Genomic DNA, 22927 nt, shown 5'->3' with positions numbered 1-22927 from the left:
TCTTGACTGAGGAACAGCTCTGGAGTTTTCTTTTTTTTTTTCCATTGAAGCTTTTGCCTTTGATACATTTCTGGGTTGAAAAAAAAAAACCTTAGAATGTTACATAGTTTGTAGGTAAGCAGTTTGGGGATTTGGTGCAAACTCTGTTACATGTTCATTGATTAGTACTTCCTCACATTCTGCTGGACAGCAGCTCTGGCCTTATATCAGTATTTGGTGTCTCTCATCTGGGTGCTGTCTTCTGAAGCTGTGTCGTCCTGTATGGTAACCACATGTAGTTGGTTGAAATGAGCACTTGAAATATGACAAGTCCAAAGTGAGTTGTGCTGTGAATGTAAAATGCATATAGGATTTTGAAGATTTGGTATGAACGAAAAAAATGTAAAATATGTTATTGACTTTTATATTGACTATATGTTTAAAAGTGCATATCTGTATTTACTAAAACAGGTTGCTAAAATGAATTTCACTTGTTTCTCTTTACTTTTTTGTCTGTGGGTTCTAGAAAATTTTTAACATGTATAACTCACATTTGTATCTTACATTTCTTTTGAATGGCACTGTCAGTCTTTCCTTTTTTCCCACTTATGAGGCTTAGAGAAGACATCTCTGTAAACTTCATGCTTTTTTATCAAATAGTCATAGCTCTTCCTGGCGTTAGAATATGCAAGAGGACATATTTATTTTACTTGTTTTCTTTATACTTCTCATGAGGAACTTAAACCATAAAGCAGTGGTTAACTAATTTTCATTTGGTGGCTGGTTTTGTAATATCATGGAGTTGGAGTAGAATTTGAAAAGATACCAGTTGCAGTGTTTTTGATGGGAGACCAGAAGTCATTTCTTTAAGAGTAAAACTAGGTGACGGTGTTTCTTGGACAGACGGGCTGCTGTTTTTTCACATGTGTACTTTTTACTAGTAGCAGGGTTTGTGTTGACAAATCTCAATACCCTTCTGGGTTTTTCCATTTGAGAAATAGTCTGTGCTTATAAGAGAGAAGTATCTGGTTTTGTAAAGTACAGTTTCTGTACTGGAAACTGATTGTTCTGCTGAATGAATGAATGAAGCATTTAACACTAAAACAAAAATACAGGGCTATTCTTCATTGTGGACATACAGGTAATATAGTTGTGACCTTTAAGAATAGGCTTGCTTTTTCTTAAGTAACAGTTAGGAGTAAGTTATTTTACATGTTTTTAGTTCATGTTTGTGATATTTAACTTCCATAGTGATAGTGTGATATTTAACTTCACAGATGCATAGTGAATATTTCCAGTAGTTTAAGATTAGTTTTAATTCGTAATGCTATCTAACTTGACAATTCTAGGGAACAGCTGCCACCAACAATATATCAGCAACACCTACATTTCTGTTTTTTCGAAACAAAGTGAGAATTGATCAGTATCAAGGAGCCGATGCTGTGGGACTAGAGGAAAAAATCAAGCAGCACTTAGAGAACGACCCTGGGAGCAACGAGGACACCGATATTCCGAAAGGCTATGTATGTGGTCTTAGAAGTGAAATGATGTTACTTGCATCTGTCATTATTTGGTTGAAATGAAATTTACTCTTTGCATGTTTTGTCTTTTGCTAGTTAAGAATACTTTCCAGTAAGAACTTTGAAACTGAATTCAGTAGCTGAGTGTTGGGTTTTGTCTGTGTAATATGTATTATAACCTTACGTGCATGTGTGCTAAGTCACTTCAGTCGTGTCCAACTCTTTGTGACCCTGTGGACTGTAGCCCATCAGGCTCCTCTGTCCTTGGGATTCCCCAGGCAAGAGTACTGGAGTGAGTTGCTATTCCCTTCTCCAGGGGATCTTCGTGACCCAGGGTTTGAACCCGTGTCTTTTGCATCTCTTGCATTAACAGGCAGGTTCTTTACCACTAGCGCCACCTGGGAAGCCCAAGTCCCCATCATAAACTCTTTTTCCAAAATTTGTTCTCCTAATTTTTTAAAAAAAAATTAGTAAATCCTGCATACCAAAAGATGTATGTGTATATATTTTTTAATTTTGCTTGTTATAAAGTTAATGTATTGGCAGATTAAAAATGAATTTTTAAAAGTTAAGTGTTACCTCGAATTAAAGCTACTATATGAAAGCATGTATATGAAATGTATTGAAACAGGTCTGTTATGGGGCTACCAGTCTTTGTGTAAAAGGCTCTTAGATTCCTGTTGGATAAGGGGACTTTGTAGTCAAGTAAACAGTGAGCAGTTCTTTGTATACGTGTGAGTGGCAGGGTTGTGTCTTCAAAAAACACTTTTAACATATGGTAGCTGCATTAATTACTTCAAGTTAAGGAATTTTAATAATTAATATTTATTTAAACTAGAACTATGATATAATTTGAAATAGTAATGTTCAATTAGAAAGTATGAACATGTATAAGTCAGGGTTGTGACACCTTTTGGAAAATTTTAGAAATCATTTGACTTGTAAACTGCTGTGTTTACCTCTTTGTATTTTTCCTTTATTACTAAGGATTTTTGCATGAAGAAGTCTTACAGGCACAACAGTCTGGCTGCTTAACTGTAGGAATGCTTTATTCTTTACATCAGCTGAGTGTGATAGCAGGGTTTGGGTTTTGGTTGGAAATAAGCAGGAAAAAATAAAGTTTTAAGAAATAAATTAAAATTAGTTTTCATCCAGATGTTATGAATACACTGAAAAACTATAAAACACGGTTTCATTTTTTCCATCAGGTGTCAATCAAGACTGCAAAAGTTTTGAACTATAGATCTTACAGGGTTATTAAATGTTTAAAACCGGTAGTGTGTTCTCAGAACGTCATTGTTTTCACAGCATAAATGGAAACTGAATGAAAACCTGTGTCTTAAAGTAGATTTAAATAGAAGCATCGCAAAAATATATTCACAGTTTTAAAATAACATTGGGTTTCTTAGACTAAAGATTTTCTGTCGTTAGATTTTAACACTGAAAGGCTATGCAACTACTGATTTCACACATCCTACAGTTTTGAAACTCCTGATTTGACTGGAGTCAGAGTTAAAGAAATAGGTATCTCTTCTAGGGGGGAGTTGAGATACTGCAAAAGATGTAGGACATGATACTCAAAAGGTTAAGAATCAAAAAGATTCTTATTAAGAAGGCAGTATTTTTGTAAAAAGAATGACTTTCGGTTTTTAATATGTTTACTGAATTGGGAAAATGTTAAAACATTTCTATTTTTTTCTTTCCCATATTTGCTAAGTGTGCCTTGTATGGCTTCAAATAGCATGAGGGGGCTAGCTGTATCAGGTCTCCCTCTTCAGAAGTTTACATGCTGGGCACTCTGGAATCAAACTTGTGTTTGCACGTGTTTTGTTTAAGTCTTAAGGCTCATTAGTGTATTTCAGTATTCCAACATCCTAACTGTTGGTTTTGGTCTACAAATTTGTCACATTCATCAAAATAAATAAAACATTGAATGTCCCTAATTTACGTAGTAGGTAGGACAGATATTTCTTTAACCAAAAACTTGAAGCATGAAGAGCTTTTGTGTAACTCCCGTGTATCTCCTGTTGGATTCCATCCCTTCCTCCCCTAAAACAGTAGGTAAAATATATTCAAACCAAAAAAGTTGACTGTAGTACTACAAACATGCATATCATTCACTTATACTCATCAGTTGTGAATGTTTTGCTGTTTTTGTTCTGTATCAATATGTATGTATCTGCTTTTGTTTTTTGCAGCATTATTTACAAAATAAGCTATAAACATCATGATGGTTCATGTGTAAATATTTCAGCACGTAGCTCCTAAGAATAAGGATATTCTCTGATAGAGCCATGATGCCATTATCACTTCTAAGAAATTTAACATTGATATACTTATCCCTAATGTACAGCTTATATTAAAATTTCCTTAATTGTCTCTGAAATGTACTTTGTAGCTTTTTCCCCTCAATCTTGGATCAAATCAAGGGTCATGCATTGCTTTTAACTTGTCAGTCTCTTTAGTGTTCTTTAGTCTAGAAACTTCTGTTTTAAAACATCACCAGTCTACTACAAAGCTGCTAGACACGTGTGGCATTTTTTATGTGACTAGGGCAACTGAGGAACTGCATTTTCAATTTTATCTATTTTTAATTAATTTTAAATTGACACATGTGGCTAATGGCTGTCTCATTGTACAGTGCAGGTCTGGACCATCTGTCTTATGCACTGTCCCACAATCTGGATTTATGAGATTGTTTTCTCATGATTCTTTCCTCATTATTGGCAAGTTGATTGCATAAGTAGTAATATTTATTTCCAATAGCATGTTTCCAGAATATGTCAGTTTGCAGTTATGTCAAATGTATAATATTATGCCAGTTTGTCCCAGACAGTGTTGAATAATAGAGCACTTTAATGCAACTGTTCAGCCATGGTACTTGTTTTGTGTGTCCCAGGATAAATTAAAAAACAAAATAATTTAACTATTTAGTTTATTTTCATCATTGAGGTATTGGAAGTATGACTGCAATGTTGCCTTCAAACTTGGGGTCTTGATCCTACATATAGTATCGAAGAGGCATCATGGTAGGATGGTAGACATTTAAATGTTCGTAAGATTTTGTCACATTTCCAAGACAGATGTTACGGAGTTCAGAATAATTCTATAGAAGTAGAACTTGGCTCTGTAATGCTCTTTTCTTCCTACCTCTCTTTTTGAATTGGCTACAGTATGTTACCCTGAGTAATATATTTAACATCTAATGCAGTATAACATTTAATATAATAGAATATTTTGGCTTTGAAAGCATTTAGGCTAGTCTGTGAATAATTAAGGGTCTATTCTAACGAATTTTTACCATATTGGTAGTTATTTGACCTGTAAAAATTTTTTTCTTTAGTCTTTCAGAACTGTATACACATGTATTAGTATATATATTAGTGTTAGTAATGAAGACTGATAGAACATGCAACTGATAATTTATAATACTTGGTAAACTTTATTGCTTGGTAAACTTTAAAGCATTTCTTGTTTAGTCGAAGAAATGGATACTTTTCTAGAAAAATAGTTTATCAAAATCAACTCCACTAGAAGCAGAACTCCTAAATAGATCAGTCACCTTTGAGGAAATAGAGAAAATAGTAAAAGAGCTCTTCCATAAATACCAGGATGACTTCACAGGGAAATTCTAGCAAATCTCTATAAAGATCAGATAGTCTAGTGTTACTGCAACTGCTTAAGACCATATCAAAGGAGAGAAAACTTCCAACTTTATTTTTGAAGTATAACATTGATCCCAGAATCTGATATAGTTTGTACTGAAAAAAAAAGTTATCATCCAGTTCCAGTTAGGAATATTGGTGTACAAATCGTAAATAAAATATTAGTAAACAAAATCCAGCAATCTAAAGGAGAAAAATCATGATCTTCTATGTGGGAAAAGCATTTAAGAATTTTTTGTTTATTTATTTTGGCTGTAGTGGGTCTTTGTTGCTGCACGGGCTTATCTCTAGCTGCACTGGGCAGGGGCTGCTCTGGTTGTGGAGCATGGGCTTCTCATTGCGGTGGCTTCTCTCGCTGCCGCCTGGTAGCACGGACTCCAGGGCACGTGGTCTTCAGTAATTGTAGCTTGTCTGTTTAGTGGTTGCAGCCTCGGGGCTCTAGAGCACAGGCTCAGTAGTGGCAGACAGGCTTAGCTGCTCCGCGGCATATGGGATCTTCCCAGATCAGGGATCGAACCTGTGTCTTCTGCATTGGCAGGTGAATTCTTTACCACTGAGCCACCAGGGAAGCCCGGGAAAAAATATTTGACAGAATGCAATATCCATTTATTCCTAAAGCATTCAATAAAATTTTAATGGGAAAGCACTGGAGACATTCCCACTGAAGTCAGAAACAGGGCAGGGATGACTACCGTCACTGCAGCTCTCTGGTGTTCTGTTGGAAGGGTTAGCCAGCACATAACACAGGAAACGGGAAAGTGTTACAGGACGCAACAGGGAAGCAGTTAGCAAAATCTAGATAGAAGAAATCTACAGGCTAAATGACTGGATTAAAAGAGATTTAAGAGACATTAACCAAATACAGTTGTTTATACTTTTCTTGGTTTCTTATTTTGAGTCTTAACTGATTCAACGGTAAAATATTTGAGACAGTTGAAGAAATTTGAGCATTGATATTGATGATACTAAAACATTATCAATGTTACAGTCATGGTAATGATATTGAGGATTTTTTTTTTTTTCAAGAGTCCTTATCTCTTAGAAATGCTTATGAACACACTGAAATGTTCATGAATAACATGAGAAAAATGTCTAAAATTTACATGAAAATAATCAGGAAAAAGGTTGGGGCTGGTTGCAGAGTAATGGTGAAACCGGAGTGGCTGTGAATTGGTGATTGTTGCATCCAGGAGGTGGGCACCTGAGGGTCACTGTGTTAGTCTATTTATGTACATTTAGAATTTTCCATAATATAATTTTTTAAGTAGTTATTTGCTATTCATCTTTTTTTTTTTTTTTAACACTTATTTATTTCTTTGGCTTGTGCTGGGGTCTTAGTTGCAGCATGCAGGGTCTTTAGCTGCAGTGTGTGGGATCTAGTTCCCTGACTAAGGATCGAACACGAGCCCCCTACACTGGGAGCTCGGAGTCTTAGCCACTGGACCACCAGGGAAGTCGCTAGTTCATCTTTAATCTAAACTCTTCATGGATACAGGTTTAAAGAGTGCATGATCACTAGAAGAGGGAGGTATGCTTTCTTTAGATATTTTGTAGATATTTATTTTAATTTGTGTATTTTCCACTGCCAAACACTGTTACTAAAAAAAAGTATGTCAGCATTTAGTAATCTGTGTTAAAGACTTGGTTTTAGATACTTATTAAGTAGGCTAAGGCTCAATTTGGCTTTAATTATTAGTGGTAGATATCAGAAGTTTGGACAAAAGGGTTATTATAAAAGTTTTAGTAACTTTTAAATGAGATAGAAATTTCTTAGCTTAATCAAGAGAGAATTACTCCAATACAAAATAAAAAGTTAGAAAAAAGAGAGAATCACAAGGATGTATTGTACAGCACAGGGAATAAAGTCAATATAGTACACACAGGTTATTAAAAAGATAAGTGGAATATAACCATTAAAACTTGTTAACCACAAGTGTTGTACACTGACAATGTAATTTTACACAGTTTAAGAGAGAATTACATATTTACATTTCTTACTGAGATTTTTATACCAAATCCAAATGCTTTGCCTGAAGTCTTGGTTTAAATTTTCAGATGGATTTAATGCCTTTTATTAACAAAGCTGGCTGTGAATGTCTTAATGAAAGTGATGAGCACGGATTTGACAACTGTTTACGAAAAGACATGACCTTCTTGGAATCTGATTGTGATGAACAGGTAACTGAATGCTTAGGGCTTGTAGAGATTATCAGTATTTGTGCCCACATGTCTCCATCTCATGGTTTCATGTCTCTCCTTTCCAGGTGATCACTTTTTTCTTCCTTTTTATAACTTCACTTCTGTCCTCTGACCCTGCCAACTCACCCCCTTTCTTTGTTTGTTTATGCCAGCTGCACTGCAGAGAATCATAGAACTCTTGGATTGTCTGGAAGGCTGGGTTGAGCCTTCACTGTGCTTAAGTCCTTTTGTTCATCCTTCTTGACCTGCCTTCATACTTTGTACCCACCTAATGAGACTTAATTAGATGAGCACTTCTTTCATGTTTCGTCCTCACTCCCAGTGTAAACCTGTATTTCCCTATATTTTCCTGCAGTGTTGTCTCAGAGAAAGTAGGATATGTAGTTCTGCCTTGATCATGCCATCTCTGTCTTCATCTTGCCTGTTATTTAAAATTTTATTTTCTGAAAATTTTTTTTTTTAATAATTACTATACCATTGCCTCTGCTTTGTCCCCATTCCAGTATATCTTTTACATGTTCACCAAAGTTATTTCTGTAAAATAGAAATCATATTTATATTTTGATTTCTTAAAAGAGTTAAATGATTTCTTCAGTGGCTTCAGGAAGAGGATGTCATATGCTTACTGACTTTATCTACTTCTGGCTTTCTACTCTCATATCCTCTTCACCTGTGGTTCAGGTCCCTAAATGGGTCATGTTTATTTTCTGACACCCAAATACAGGTCAAGTATTAAAAGTACTTACATAACTAAAGAGAATAGTCTTAAGTATTTTCTTAAGCAAATAGACCACAGTGATTTGAAATAAATCTAAATCCCATTTTCCTTTGCTCCAACCAAAACTACCTTATTTTATTGCTTGAAAATACTGCTCACATTGTGCGCCTTGTAAATGGTGCCCTAAGCGTAATGTGGTGATGTGTATCAGAAGGGCTGGCTACAGGTTCCCTGAAATCTTCCTGCTGAAGAAAGCTTCCTCCCAGGGTGGAAGCATAGGCCTTCATCAGACAAAGTTTTGGCTGGAAAGAAGATGGAGTGAGTGAATCAGAGAGAGAGAGGCATTTCAGCAATTTGGTATTTCAGTTCCCTTGGGTGGCTTTCCAGATTCAGTAAGTCAAATACGTTTAGGATGGAGGTTTGGAGGTTACTAATAGAGCTGTGAGTCCTGTTGTCTTGAGTTTTGAATCAAATAGAGTCCATTTGATACCTAGTCTCTCCACATAACCTGTGTGCATTGTCTCCAAACTGTCAAGTGACCATGGGTAGATGCATCCATAGATAAACTGTTTCAGAAAATATTAAGTTTCATATGTTAAAACCCATAGTTTAAGTTTTAATTTGGGGGTTTTGTTTAATTTTTTGTGGGGGGGGAGTGGATTGTTGTCAGTTTCTAGGTTGTGAGGCTTTAGGTTCTTAACATATAGTTTTAATTAATTCTGTTAAATTTTGTTGTTATTCCTTTATAAAAATAATAGATTATTGTATTTCTCAAAACTAATCAAGTTACTTTCAGCTTACTGATATTCTGTATTACATTGGTTTTGTTAGATGAATTAAATTTTCTCTGCTTCTTAATTATTTCAATTCTCTGTAGCTGTATGAGTTACTTACTTAAGATGTTTAACAGCCCTTTAAAAATGAGACAATTATTTTCTTCACAGCTTCTTATTACTGTGGCGTTCAATCAGCCTGTTAAGCTTTATTCAATGAAATTTCAAGGGCCAGATAATGGTGAGTAATGGGCAGCTTTTCTTTAAAGTAACTTTCTGCTCTGTAGAACTGCTGGCATATATTTACAACTTTTCTTTGTTTTAAATTGATGTATAGTTGATGTACAGTAGTATATAAGTTTCAGGTGTAGAACATAGTGATTTAGTTTTTAAGGATTATACTCCATTTACAGTTATTCTAAAATATTGGCTGTATTCCCTGTGTGTATCCTTGTAGCTTATTTATTTTATACATAGTTGTTTGTGCCTCTTAATTCCCTACCCCTATCTTGCTTGTCCCCTTCCCCTCTTCCCTCCTAGTAACTAGTTTGTTTTATTTCTGAGTCTGTTTCTTTTTTGTTAGATTCACTAGTTTGCTTTATTTTTTAGATTCCACATGATAAGTGATACCATGCAGTATTTGTCTCTGTGTGCCTCACTTGTCCCACTTAGCATAATATCCTCCTAGTCCATCCATGTTGCTGCAAATGGCAAGATTTCATTCCTTTTTATGGTTGAGTAGTATTCCATTGCATATATATGTATACTCCATCTTCTTTATCCATTCTATTACTGGTCCCATAGGTTAAAACTTATTATTAAATAGAGGTAGAGATCTCTTGTTTTGGGAAAGAGTGAAATTGTTCTTGGAACAAAGCAGTGACAAATAATGTAAGATTATTGGGCCAAAAGTAATTTAAAAAAAACTTTCAGCATTTTTCCTCTTCATCTGAAAACGAGGGAGCCCTTTCTTCCAACTAAGAGTTCTAGGTTTGAGGTAGCTGTTTTTCAGGGTGGGAACTGGGGGGGACTTAATTCACATTCTTCCTATTACAGGTGATAAAACTAAGACCCTAGATTCTCCTCTGCGTGTGCTAATTAAAGTTGCATTTTCTTTATACGTATTATGATGCTGTAAGCATGATTTTATTCAATAAAGAGTTGTCCTTACTCACTCCCACCCCCTTTTTTCTGTTTCTTTTCTTTTTTTTTTCTTGGCTGCTGGGGGTGGACATGGGAGGTGGCCTGAGGTGGGGAGTGGGGACTGGGATTTGTTGTTGTTTTCTTAGTTGATTGGGAGAAACAGTGCCCTGTTTATCAGATAGCATTCCCTTAAGTCATTTACTATTCTAAGTTTCCATGGGTTAATGATTTTTTCACTAATAAAATTGTTAATTTATTCTGAAAATACAAAGTATTTGTAAAAGCAAATGCCATAGAAATGAGTATGTAAGCCGTGTGGCTATGGTAAGATTCATCAGTCAGTCACAGAATGCTGGTCTGAAGCTACAGACTAAGACATTCTACAGTGTAATTTTAGCACTGAGCACCGCCTAATCCCTACGACGAAATCTGGCAGTTTGTGTAGTTAATTTCCTCTGGCTAAATATTGTCACCGATAATGCTTTTCTCCTAAATAACAAGAGGTGCCAGTTGATGGCAACTGCAAGACTTAGCTCGATGTTTCTTTTATGAAACTTACCATCCTGCACGTGCTGTCAGCCTCCACTGCTGCCTTGCCAATACCTCCTCCCTGGGGGCTGTACGTTGCTCACTGCCTGTCTCCTACAGTTGAGGGCAGGAACTCTGTGTGTGTGTGTGTGTGCATGTGTGTTTTAATCTAGTATTCCTAGTACTTAGTGTAGTTTCAGCAGGCCAAGAATATACCACTAAATGTCTCTTGAGAGAGGAAGAGCATGGCTATGAAAATACTCAGACGTTCTTAAAATTTCTAAAGATAGAGGTAGGTATGTGCATATGTGGGCATGACTGTATAGAATGAATGTAATGATAAAGATGACAAAGTATTATATGTTTGATGTTAGCATTTAATTTTATTCTGCCATTCTATAGGTCAGGGTCCTAAATACGTAAAAATTTTTATCAATCTACCACGATCTATGGATTTTGAAGAGGCAGAAAGAAGTGAGCCAACTCAAGCTCTGGAACTAACAGAGGATGATATTAAAGAAGATGGTATTGTCCCTCTTCGTTACGTTAAGTTTCAGAACGTTAACAGTGTAACTGTAAGTAGTGTTTCATTCAGATGTATGCAGTGGGTTGGGGGTGACAATTCATGCCATCTTCAGTGTCCTAGCTGATTCAGGTTATCCTTAAAAATGGTTAATTGTTTGAAATGCATAAAAATGTCTAATGAAAAAAAAAAAAAGAAAAAAAAATGTCTAATGAGCTAATTAAATTTTCTTCTTTTTAATTCATCTGTGTGCCCTAAAAAGGAAGGTGGATTTTTTTAATTTGTAGGTTTGTCAAATACATATATATATGGCATGTATATGCCAACTTTTGTTAAAAGTTTATTCTAAAACACTTGTTCTTAAACCAGATACTTATTCTTCCTTCGTACCTGGTAATGAGTGAGGATACGTTTCTAAAATCCAATTTACTTTTGATTCATGCAGTGGCCATGATCTCAGTAAAAATTGACTTTTTAAAAACATAATTTTGTGTTATCTTAATTTACATTATGAAATCAGCAGCTTTTTAGCAGTTACTAATTGCTTTTTTGAATTCTAGTATTAAACCCAGCACATGCTTCTAAACCACCTGTCAGCCAGAGCCCGTTCCATCAGAGCAGGGGTTTAGGAGGGGAGGGTTCGAGTAGAATGCTGAGAAAGAGGAGCTGGAAGCAGCAGAGTCACCTGAGAACGGGCATGCCAGAGGAGTGTAGTTTCGGTGTGTCAGTGGATTCCAGTTTTTGTGAATTAGAAGAATGCTGTAGCTGTGTTCATTTTGGGAAGTTCTCAGTGGAATTTCACAGAATATACTTAGCGGTAAGATAAAGGATTATATTGAGTTTTGAGTAGAAGTATTTTACCCAGAGTAAATTAAAGAAAATGGTTATATCAAACTGCAACACTGGTTATGAAATATTTTCTTGACTTTATTCATTTGTAACGTATTTACTTGTAACATTTATTTGTAACATATTTATAAATATTTGTTACATATTTGTAAGATATTTATTTGTAGCATTCAGTTAATAACGCCTATTGCTTTATGTAGTGATGGGAGGAAGGCTTTTGTTTATTAGAAAAAGCCCTTTAAAACCAGAGATCCTAATATAATCTCTTCTGTCTTTGAGAATCATTGAACATAGTTACTTTGTGATAGGTTCACAGTCTTTACTGTGTCCTATTAAAATCATACTTTTAAACTCATAATTTTAGTCAGTGACTTAAATTCAGACACAGAAAGCACACCTGTCACTTTTTTTGATGATAAAGTTGAAATGACAGTTTTGATCAGAAAGTCTAAGAAAAATAAGTATATGAATTTTTAAAAGCAGTAAATATAAACTGTTGTGCTTAGATTAAAAAAGCATTGCAAATATAGAGAACTAGTTTAATAGTCTACTTATTATAGACTTGAAGTTTTTAATTGGTAAGCTCAATTCAAGATGAACCTGTGGTTGCCTGAAAAAAACAACAAAACTGATTTTCATCTGAAAACGGAAAAAGAATGATGCCCAAATCAAGAGAGGCAATATTCTTAAGTAGACAGCATCTAGGGTGTTATTTTTAAAAATGGAGCAAATTTAAATAATCCAGTGTATTGAAAAAGGACCTATGAATAAAGCGTCTATCTCCTAACATGCTGAGGGAAATTTTTAAATAGAAAGTATAAAAGAAGCAAGGTTAATAAAACATGCAAGGCACAGTATGGGCTTCCCAGGTGGCTCAGTGGGTAAAGAATCTGCAGTGCAGGAAACACAGGTTTGATCCCTAGGTTGGAAAGATCTCCTGGAGAAGGACATGGCAACCCACTCCTACATGCAAAGCACAGTATAGTTTTAGTAGCTGATTGCCAGTGCTCACTTTTTTCTTTTAACATTTTAGGGAGTAGAATGAATGATGGAGTATCAGAAAGAATATAACTGCTAAGATTTTCCTCAGTAAAAAATTATAATTTTAGTTCTGCCTATTGTAATCTTGAGTTTCATGCTCTTTCAGTATTCTCTGTAAATAATTTAATTTTGACCCTTCAACATTATCATGCCAAATCATGCAGAGCTTACATATGTAAGTATCCTACCATGATTCCCCTTGGACAGGTAAGAACAGTCGAGCAGACAGTAGAATTAATGATGCTATAGGAATCCTAGTGTAAATGTAATTTGGATTAATCCTTATAAAGAATGGAAGGTATTTTTATTAATAATCTAAGAAAATCGATTAAATGAGCATATTTATCGAAAAAGAAGTGTAATCATTAATGGTAAAATTCTTTGTGTGTGTAGATATTTGTTCAGTCCAATCAAGGTGAAGAAGAAACAACAAGAATTTCATATTTTACTTTTATTGGGACTCCAGTCCAGGCAACAAATATGAATGACTTCAAACGAGTAAGTTTGTTTAAGTGATATCTAGGAGAAATAAAAATAGTAATTTTAAAGAAATAATTTTAAAATGATCAAAATCATATTATGTCATGAAATTTTATAAGGATAAACAGAACAGTAGGGCCTTCTAATCACATTTTTAGATTTCTTAATAAGAAATCTCTAATAAAGATAAGTGTCATTGACAGTGTCTGTTAGTGTATGGCATCCAAATAAGAAGGTATAAATTATTGTTTTGTTATAGCAGGTAGTTAGGGATAGTGAAAATTGGAGTACATTAAGTCATTATTAGTGAATTTTTAAGAACTTTGCTTGCTTATATTAAGATTTTGATTATCATTGTTTCTGATGAAAACATATTTAAAATGACAGTGATTTTAATCAAGAAGAATGGGCTCCTTGACTTCACTGAGATGCTTTCAAACCATGTCTTTGTGCTGAAGAACACATTTCAGCAAATAACCCTTCAGTGAACAGGCATATGTGTTCAGTGGCTTTTTTGGTTTGGTTTTTGTTTTTGAGGACATACTCCTAAGGTTTGCCTAAGAGTTTATGTTACCATGGGACCTTTAGAAATAAGAACATTGTTTGATTCTTAGAACTACTTCTAACTGGTAACAGTTCCTGAGGATGACTCTTAAAATACACAGCCACAGAGCATAGCCGTGCCCTCAAGAGCTTGGCCAGCACAGAGCCAGCTGCTGTGCACACGTGGAGTGTGTAGCAGCCGAGGAGATGGAGGTGCTGCAGAATCCCCGTGGCTGTGTCTGGCAGGCGCTCTAGAACCTGGGGCGATTAGTAAGAGAGCAGGCGTTCCCCCAGGGCCGCCAGTGTGTGGCGGGAGAGGTGCCTGGTTTACCAGTCCAGACCCCTGTTTGGGGAGTTGAAGCCATGGGGCACCCAGAAAACTCATTCTTTTTGATGAGGTTTAATTTTAATTCAATTGCAGGAAAATAAAATTTTGTAACAGTGGATGAACTTATAAAACTGGACGCTGACAATAGATATTTTAACATCATTTTCCAACTGCTGTCTTCCTGTCTCACAGCGTAGTTAACTTTTGGGAGCTGTAGGAACAGTTTTGTTCTTAGATCTGTCATGTGGGATGTTTGACATACGCATAATGACAGGTCAGAAGAAGCAGAGATTAAACATCTACGTTTTTATGATACGAAATGTGCTGCACTGGGAAACCGTGTGAGCAACAAAGACGTTTTGGCTGCCTGCTTTGCTCCTTTGCTTGTTTTGAGTCAGATGCCGTTGGGTTTGGCTTTAACTGTGCCTTGCATAGTTTGCTTCTAGCGCAATTCTTTGCTAAGATCTCTTACTCTGAATCCCATTATTTCCCCATACTGTTAACTCGACTCTGGTTTCCTGCTTCTCACCTCAGCTTGTGCTTCTTGATATCCATGTTTCCTCCAGGTAGCCCCTACCCTTATTTATCTTCTTACCAGCCTGCCATCCAGTTACAGTTTTTCTAGTGTGCATTAATAATTGCCCATCTCAGGATGCCTCCACCTCTTTGCTTTTAGCATCCCCTCTCCTGTCCCTAGCACTTGCCTGGTGGCTCAGTGGTAAAGAATCCACCTGCCAATGCAAGAGATGTGGGTTCCATCCCCAGTTCAGGAAGATCCTCTGGAGAAGGAAATGGCACCCACTCCAGTATTCTTGCCTGAGAAATCCCATGGACAGAGGAGCCTGGTGGCTACCGTCCATGGGGTCACAAGAGTCTGACACGATGTAGCAACTAAGCAAGAGTTCACATCTCTTCTAGCCTGTTCTCTCTCTTTTTTGACCACCAGACTACCTTTTTTGACTACTATCTTTAGGATAGTAGGGGTGTTTTTCTTTTCTTCTTTGAGAGTATTTGTGTTTGTTCTATAGTACTACACATTTAACTAGGTACTTTTTTTTTTAACCTTATTGAAAATCACTGTAGAATAGTAGTTCTCAAAACTTCATGGTCCCAGGGCGCCTTCACACTGGTAAAGATTGTTGTGGGCCAGTATTTATCTAATACTTACCATCTCAGAAGCTAAAACTGGGAAATTTAAACAATGTTTATTCACTTACAAATAATAAAATTATTGTGTTAGCACAAGTGATTTTTTAAATTAAAATACTTATTTTCCAAAACAAAAACCAATTTTGTAGAAGAAGAACATTGTTTTGCATTTTGACAAATTGTATACAGTCTAGCTTAGTAGAATCCTCTCATTCTCATATTTGCTTCTGCATTCGATCAGTTTTGCTATCATAAGTCATGTAGCCTCTGGAAAACTTCATTGTCCATTGTGAGACAATGAGAGTTAAAGAGGCAAATAACAATTTATTTAGCATTATTGTGAAAGCACTTTTGACCTTTGAAAACTCCCTGAATGGGTTTCAAGGTCACCCAGCTTGGATCACACAGAACTGCTGCAAGAATTATGTTAACAGTGTAATGGACTTCCTTCTTGGTGTTCTGGACTTAATCCTTTGCTTTTATAATTTCTTGATAAATTTTAATTGTTTGAATGATTTTCTTATGTATATTAATGTTACATATTCTTCCAGTAGTTTCTGAATGAGATTGCTCTGCTTGTGTCCTTCATTGTCCTGTAGTGTTATTTCTGAAAAGTAAGCGAATATTTTAGTAGTTTTCATATTGTGCTAAGCCAGCAACTTTAGGAAAACTGCAGTTAAAAAGCTAGTTTATGTTTAACTGAAATGGCCTTATTGAGAGTCACTTATTTAAAAGCCATCAGTGAGTTTGGATTCTAGTGAAGGAAATAATAGATCCGTGCTCTGATCCTTGTAGTCCCTGTGGTACTGTGTTATGTGTAGTCATAATCTCTGATAGTAACAAGTTTATATTGTTAAAGGGTAATGCCCTAACGTTTGGAATGCTAACCAATATGGCTCAAAGCTTAGTTCAAGGCAACAGTAGGCACTCTAGGGAGAATGGAAAACAGGAACCCTGGGCATGGATGTGAGATGGTGCAAGTCCTTCATTCAAGGAGAAGTCAGTGTGGCACTGTCTCTTCACTCATTTAGTCAGTTTGACTTTTAAAGGCGTTGCAGGCGGTGAATGAGAGCTTGAAGTTTCAGTATAGATTTGGCATGTGTTGTATCAGCGCAGAGGAAAGTTCCAGCACCTCTTTGTGTAGTGAAGAGAATTGTATAAATGACTTTAGTGCATGATAAAATAGAATTACGTAGCATTTTCAGTTTCTATTTTTATGTTGCATGAGTTGTTCCTAGTTAATTTTAGTTCTCAGAATGTCATTGATCTTCTCCTTATGTTATTAAGATGACAGAAGCTAGGGTAATGCTGTTGAATCTTGGTTATGGATAGAAGTCTTAGACCACCTCGCATACTCTTACAGTTTTAGAAGGTCATACTTGTCAGATTTGGGAGACTAGAACATACCTTCCATTTTTCTGTTTTTGGCTCATAAGAGGCATTGTGCCCAGATTATAATGTATACTTAGGCTATCTGTTGTAGTAAATGTGTTCTTTATGTTGCAGCATGAAAAAAGCTTGCCATTTTAATTGAAAGTAGATGTTTTCTTTGCAAAAATATGCTTTTCACATGGTTTGCTTTATTTTAATACAAAAGTAATATAAGTATTCAAAACTGAGCAAAAGTGAAGGGGCTTCTGCTTCTTAGGGAATGAGGTGCATGTGAAAAGCAAAGCAGATTTTCTATCACAGTAATAAAAATAGACTTTTCTTAACTGGCCATTCACCGTATCAGCTATTTTTGTAACATTTTTGTCTGTTTATTTTTCAGCTTTTTTAATCCAACTCAAATGAACTAAAAACAGAAGATTTTTAAAAATGAAGTAATATAAAGATTGACCTTATCTCACTCTACTCCCCTCCTTGCTTCTCTGCTCATCTAGCACCTGTCTGCTCTCACCCTTCTCACGTTCTCGCCATTGCTGGGGCAAGACCTCTACAGCTTCTGTCATCTGGATCAACCCTCTTGTTACCTAGATTGCCTCAACCATCTCTGTCTTCAGATCTCATTCTAGTCAATGTTTCTCAGTTGGCCTTTTATTTTGTTTCAGTTTTTGTTCTGATCTTGCAACTAGGTGCTTTAGTTTCATTACCATACCAGATTGCTCACCCAACTTTTTTTTTTTTTTTTTTTTTACTTTCTCTTGTCTTATTTAATTTTGTACTACATTTTGAGAAATAATATTGCAGTTAAACTTACATTGTCATGAATATTTTTAGATTTAAATAGTTGGATAATGTTTTAATACAATCTTAAGTTTTTATTTTTTAGGAACAATAGAATTATTTTGGAAATCAAATATGAGCAGTTTCACCAAGTTCTTTTATATTAGAGCTAGTGTAATATATTGATTAGGCTGAAATTGAGAGGTATAGGTTTTCTCATTGGAACTGTAGCCCTAGAATCTTTTTGCTGATTAATTGTGGGCCTGTCCTCTGCTTTGCCAATACAAGTGAGTTCAAGGCCAGTTGAAAGACTTATGGACTGAAAGTCAGGCTGGGTTAAAATATTAACGTAGAAGATCAATGGACTCTTTACTGAATAAATATTTTTGACACCTAGTTTTGATGTACCAAAATTTTTGTTTGTCGGAGGTGTAACATAAAGACTTAAAAATGAATAAAAGAGCTTTACTGTTGGGATGGAAGCTCCATACTGGAATGCTGAATTTCTTCTTTTTTCCAGAGAATACACATTGGCAAGTTGAGAGTTATCAGCCTGTGAAACAGTATGCAGATTCGTGTCTTCTATTGTATCACATCTGCTAAAATGTTAATTTTTAATATTAATTGTTTTTGTTTTCTTTTGCTTCATCTAATAGCTCTGTGTTTGTGTGTTCCCAAGTGATATAGTGATCAACAGCGCTCTTGGTGCTTATCTGCTTCAATTCATTTGTGGTACAAATAGCGCCCCCTCCCCTCTGTCTTAGGAAAGACACCCCTCCCACCCCCTGCTCTCAAAATCTGAACTGCTTACTTTCATCCACATGCTCTTTTATGAGACTGTCTTCTGTATCTTTTTTGGCTTTTTGGACTTTGTAACACGTGGTTTCCTTCGATTAAAGAGGAGTTATTTTAAAGCAATAAACGTATTTTTCCTCAAGATGGGGAAAACAGCATTTCTTGCAATATGTGATTAGGAATTCAGTAGAATGGGTTTTTAATCATCTTTTCCCATGAATGACATTGACCCAACCAAGTTCTGTTTTAGACCAGATTTGTACTGAAGATCTTTGTGAGTTTTGCTTGATTCAGACACTGCCTTTTGGACCAGAGTCAATTTAAAATATGAAAATTATATTTATAAATGTACATATAAATTTTGTTATATGTAAATATATGTCAGTAGCTTGCAAGTAGATTTCCTTAGAGACATTTCTGCCATGAGAATACATTATTATGAACTTTAGGTTTAAAGTAAATTGTTTGAACCTTCCCATAGAGGCTTTGTTTTCTAGAACTGTTGTTAGAAATCAGATTTATTCATTACAGTTTTATGCTGCCACATTGATAGCAACCTAGGACATTTTATAAACCTTCCCATGGAAAATTTTTCTAATCATTGACTGAACCTAGATTTATTCTTTATATTTTAGTAGTATATTTTAGTAACCGGGATTTTTTAAAAATAGAAACTAGGCAAAATTAGTAATTTTTAATCTGTTTTCATTGCATGTCTACATATTGATAGAAAAGTCTAGAAACCTGTCATCTTGGGCATGAAGATATAAGTTTAGCATACTCTTTTAATTCTACATTATTTTGTGATCAACATTTGATATCTAATTGCCTAAAAATAGTATGCCAAATATGTTTCACTCATGTAGCATCATCTTTTTATTAACTTCTCTAAACTGTCAACGTTGTTTTGAAAAGTTGCATTCCTTTTTCTTAAAACAGTGTGAAATACCAAAAATAGCCTGCATGTATTTTAGTTTTAATTTCTAGAGGCTGGGAGGGGAGGGAGGGTCACAGTTTGCTTCAACAATGAAGATACACTGCATGCCAAAGAAATGCAAATATAAAAATTAATATAGGTTTTAAAAATGATAACAGTAGTATTTTGAAAATAACTTATATTTCTAGATCAATAAGAGGTATATATAAAGTTATTTTTGTTCTTCCTAGGTAGTTGGCAAAAAAGGAGAAAGCCACTAAAGGTACAAAAGACACTGGAAGACCATATTGCAATCAGATCTACAGCTCCTGGATAATTGCTTGATTCTCGCCAGAGACTTTCAATATTTCATTCATTGCCATTACCAATAAATCATTGCTTTTGTTCAGATGGTATCACTAGTGTTTCTATTGTAACCTTAATACATGCAATTGTAAATAAAAGTAACTACTTTTGCCAAGCTCAATTTTTGTTGTTCTAAATAAGTATTTTCTCTTTCCATTTATGTGAAAATTGGACACCTTCTGATTTTAGCAGAGACTTCAGTGTCTGATAGTGTATTGATCAAAAGCCTGTTTCTCTCTTTAGAGGAGCAGAACTGTTTTAGGAACTAAGGAGTGTATGTGCGTTCATGTGCACACACAGCAAGTGATTTTTTTTTTTTTTTTTTTAATTTTTTTTTTTTTTAATTTTTTTTACAGCAAGTGATTTTGACAAGTGGACTTGGAAGAGCTAACTATGTTCAGACTCATAGGTTTGTTAAATAGCAGTTGGGCATCTGGGCTATAGAAAACACCCGAATTATAAACCACCAGAAATAAATAAGTTTAATGAGACTTAGCTGTTCCCACCTCAGACTGTTAGTGGGACCACAGATTTGATACCCTTTTGGATAAACTTAAAATTTGAGTCATCTTTATCAACATATGTTGAAAGGTATGTTGAAAATATATGTTGAATCCAACAGTAGGAAAAAATAAAGTACTGTGAATTCATGAAGCAGGAGGAATTGATATCTTTTAATGATTTATTACTTTAAATGATGCAGTGTAATATACAGAGAACTTAGTTTAACGTTGAAAATGAATTGGCCACATGTGTATGTTTAAAAGGTCTTTCACAAAAGGCTGGCAAGACCACCTGTTCCGTATGACTTAAAAATCTTAAACTGTAATCTAGAAAGAATTAATAAGTTTAATCTTAAAATTTTTCTATTTTTAAAGCTAAAATTTGATTTTTAAATTTCTCTGAGTATTTTAAAAATTTCAGTGTTTGAAGAGTATGTAAGACTTAATTTTGATTCAGTTAATAGTGAATTTGAGGGCCTGTTTGTCTAGGACTGTGATCAAGATACTGATTTGCCTTTGAGACACCAGTGTATTTATACATGTTTCTGGGAAAAAAAAAAAAAAAAATCGTGTCCAAGTTTTTGTGGTAATCACTTTCTGAAACCCTAGAGTCACTAAGTAATGTTTAGTTTTCTTTGTATGGAAGCACATTAGCTGGTCTGTGGTGATGTCTACATAGTTCATGTATTTCCTGATTATGTTGCCTTGGATCAAATGGAAACAGAAGGGCAAGAAGTAAAATAAATAAAAGTTTATAAAACACTCCTTAATAGAGACCATCTCAGATTAATCACGTCTGGAATTAAGGGTGAGATTAATATCAGAAGTTTTGTTTTACATTTTGTACATTGAACAAAACCTCTTCGGGTAATTGTTAAAAGTGCCTCACCTTAAGTATTGCTGACCTCATCTTATTTATACTTTTCAATTTGAAAGTCCAGTGAACATAACTTCATATTTGTAAAGGATTGGACATCAGATTTATATTGTTTATGTGAATTTTCTATTACTCAGTTGATTGCATAATACATTTCATAATTATTCAAATTGTAAACAGTGAGAAATGAATGTAGGTAACTGTAACATGTTTCACTATAGGAAGTTTTACAAATAAACATGCATAGTTGACATAATTTAAATTACCAATCTGAAATGCTGATGTTTCTCCTAAAACTGTGTATACACACACACATACATATATACATTTGTATATGTGACACTGAATTTTTCAAATGAATAGGAAGAGCATTTAAGAAATGTAACCCTAGTTATTGTAACTGAAACCATCCATAGCTAGTATTTTCTTGAAAACAGACAATAGGTTTATTGTTTGTCAGACATAGCAAAAACCAAAACCACGAACAACTCACAAAACTTTCCTCTTGATTTCACTTATATTTTGCATCAGGATGCATTATCTGGTATAATGAAATATAGCCTATCTATAATAGAAAAAAATATTTCAGTGCGGAGTCTTTGTCACCCTGAGGCTGAGGGCAGAAGTGCAGACAGGCTACCATACTCATGCCTGTGGCAGACATTTATGGTCCATTTTGACCAAATTTTCCCCGAGGCTTGCATTGTGTTCTAGAAACTACCTAATCTGTGAGTTCAAAACCGTCTGCTATCTTTGTCTCAAGGCTGGAGGGTGTATACTACATACTGAAGGAAAACTGAGGAATATTGTGTTCACTTAGATCTAACACCGCATTTTTAGAAGTGGAAGTCTGTATTTTAGAAAGTTTGCCAAACACGCATTGTGTTTTGTAATATTCATATAGCGTATTTGTTAGGTAAGTGATTTTAACGTACACATATTTTATTCCTTCACTAAGTCTATTGCCTATGGCAGAATATTGATGTCCTCTTAAGCATCTTTTCACTTCAGATTGTTTAGATTGATTTTTTATTTTTTAAAATATATTTTATGCATATATCCATTCTTTTTATTATTTTTTTAGATTTCTTCTTAATGTGGGCCATTTTTTCAGTCTTGATTGAATTTTTTACAGTATTGCTTCCGTTTTACGGTTTGGTTTTTTGCCCCGGAGGCATGTGGGATCCTAGCTCCCTGCCAGAGATTGGGGATTGAAGCCACACCCGCTGCATTGGAAGGCCAAGTCTTCAACACCAGACTGCCCGAGAAGTTCCCACTGTCAGATTCTTTTCACATACAGGCCATTACAGAGTATTGAGTTGCCTGTGCTGTATAATAGGTCATTAGTTATCTGTTTACAGTAGTGTGTATACATCAAGCTCAATCTCCCAACTTAAGCCCTTTTCCCTTTACCCCCTGGTAAACATGACATCTGTTTTCTGCATGGTTTTATTTTTAGATCAGTACTTTTAAAAAAAATATGCCCTACCTTGTTAAGATTAAGTGGGCAGAGTGGTGATTTTACAGGTTAATATGATTACTTTTAAATTGGTCCACGCCAAATTAAGAATTGGAGAAGGTGGAACTAGGCCCATAAGATCACTTTATTATTTGTATATTCTACTAAAATTGTACACAGCTTGGAATAATATTAAAATCCCTATTATTACCCTAAACCTGCCAGGGTATTTCTCTGAGGAAGTTTTATTTACAAGTTTTATAAATTGAACAGGCCAGATTGATTTGTGAAGCGTGATTTACTGCTTATACTGGGATGTGCATTTGAGATGCTGACATTGTGCTGCTCAGGAGCAGGATCCTTGAAGTTTGACTCTCTGCCCCTCCTACTTGTAAGCTGTATCATGT

At 35.1% G+C, this 22927-nt stretch overlaps 1 protein-coding gene across 1 annotated transcript in view; it reads left to right on the top strand.

Annotated features, from left to right (window-relative positions):
* Positions 1 to 19802, top strand: part of TXNL1 (thioredoxin like 1) — a 30356-nt gene extending 10554 nt beyond the window's left edge. The window contains exons 3-8 of the mRNA XM_061131225.1: positions 1329 to 1502; positions 7220 to 7342; positions 9026 to 9095; positions 10928 to 11100; positions 13332 to 13436; positions 19567 to 19802. Of these exons, the coding sequence (XP_060987208.1) occupies positions 1329 to 1502; positions 7220 to 7342; positions 9026 to 9095; positions 10928 to 11100; positions 13332 to 13436; positions 19567 to 19596 (675 nt within the window). The 3' untranslated portion in view covers positions 19597 to 19802. The remainder of the gene's footprint in view (positions 1 to 1328; positions 1503 to 7219; positions 7343 to 9025; positions 9096 to 10927; positions 11101 to 13331; positions 13437 to 19566) is intronic.
* The last annotated feature ends 3125 nt before the right edge of the window (positions 19803 to 22927 follow it).

This window comes from Dama dama, chromosome 27, assembly GCF_033118175.1.
Source record: "Dama dama isolate Ldn47 chromosome 27, ASM3311817v1, whole genome shotgun sequence".
Taxonomy (NCBI): Eukaryota; Metazoa; Chordata; class Mammalia; order Artiodactyla; family Cervidae; genus Dama; species Dama dama.
This window is presented reverse-complemented; position numbering and strand designations above follow the sequence as displayed.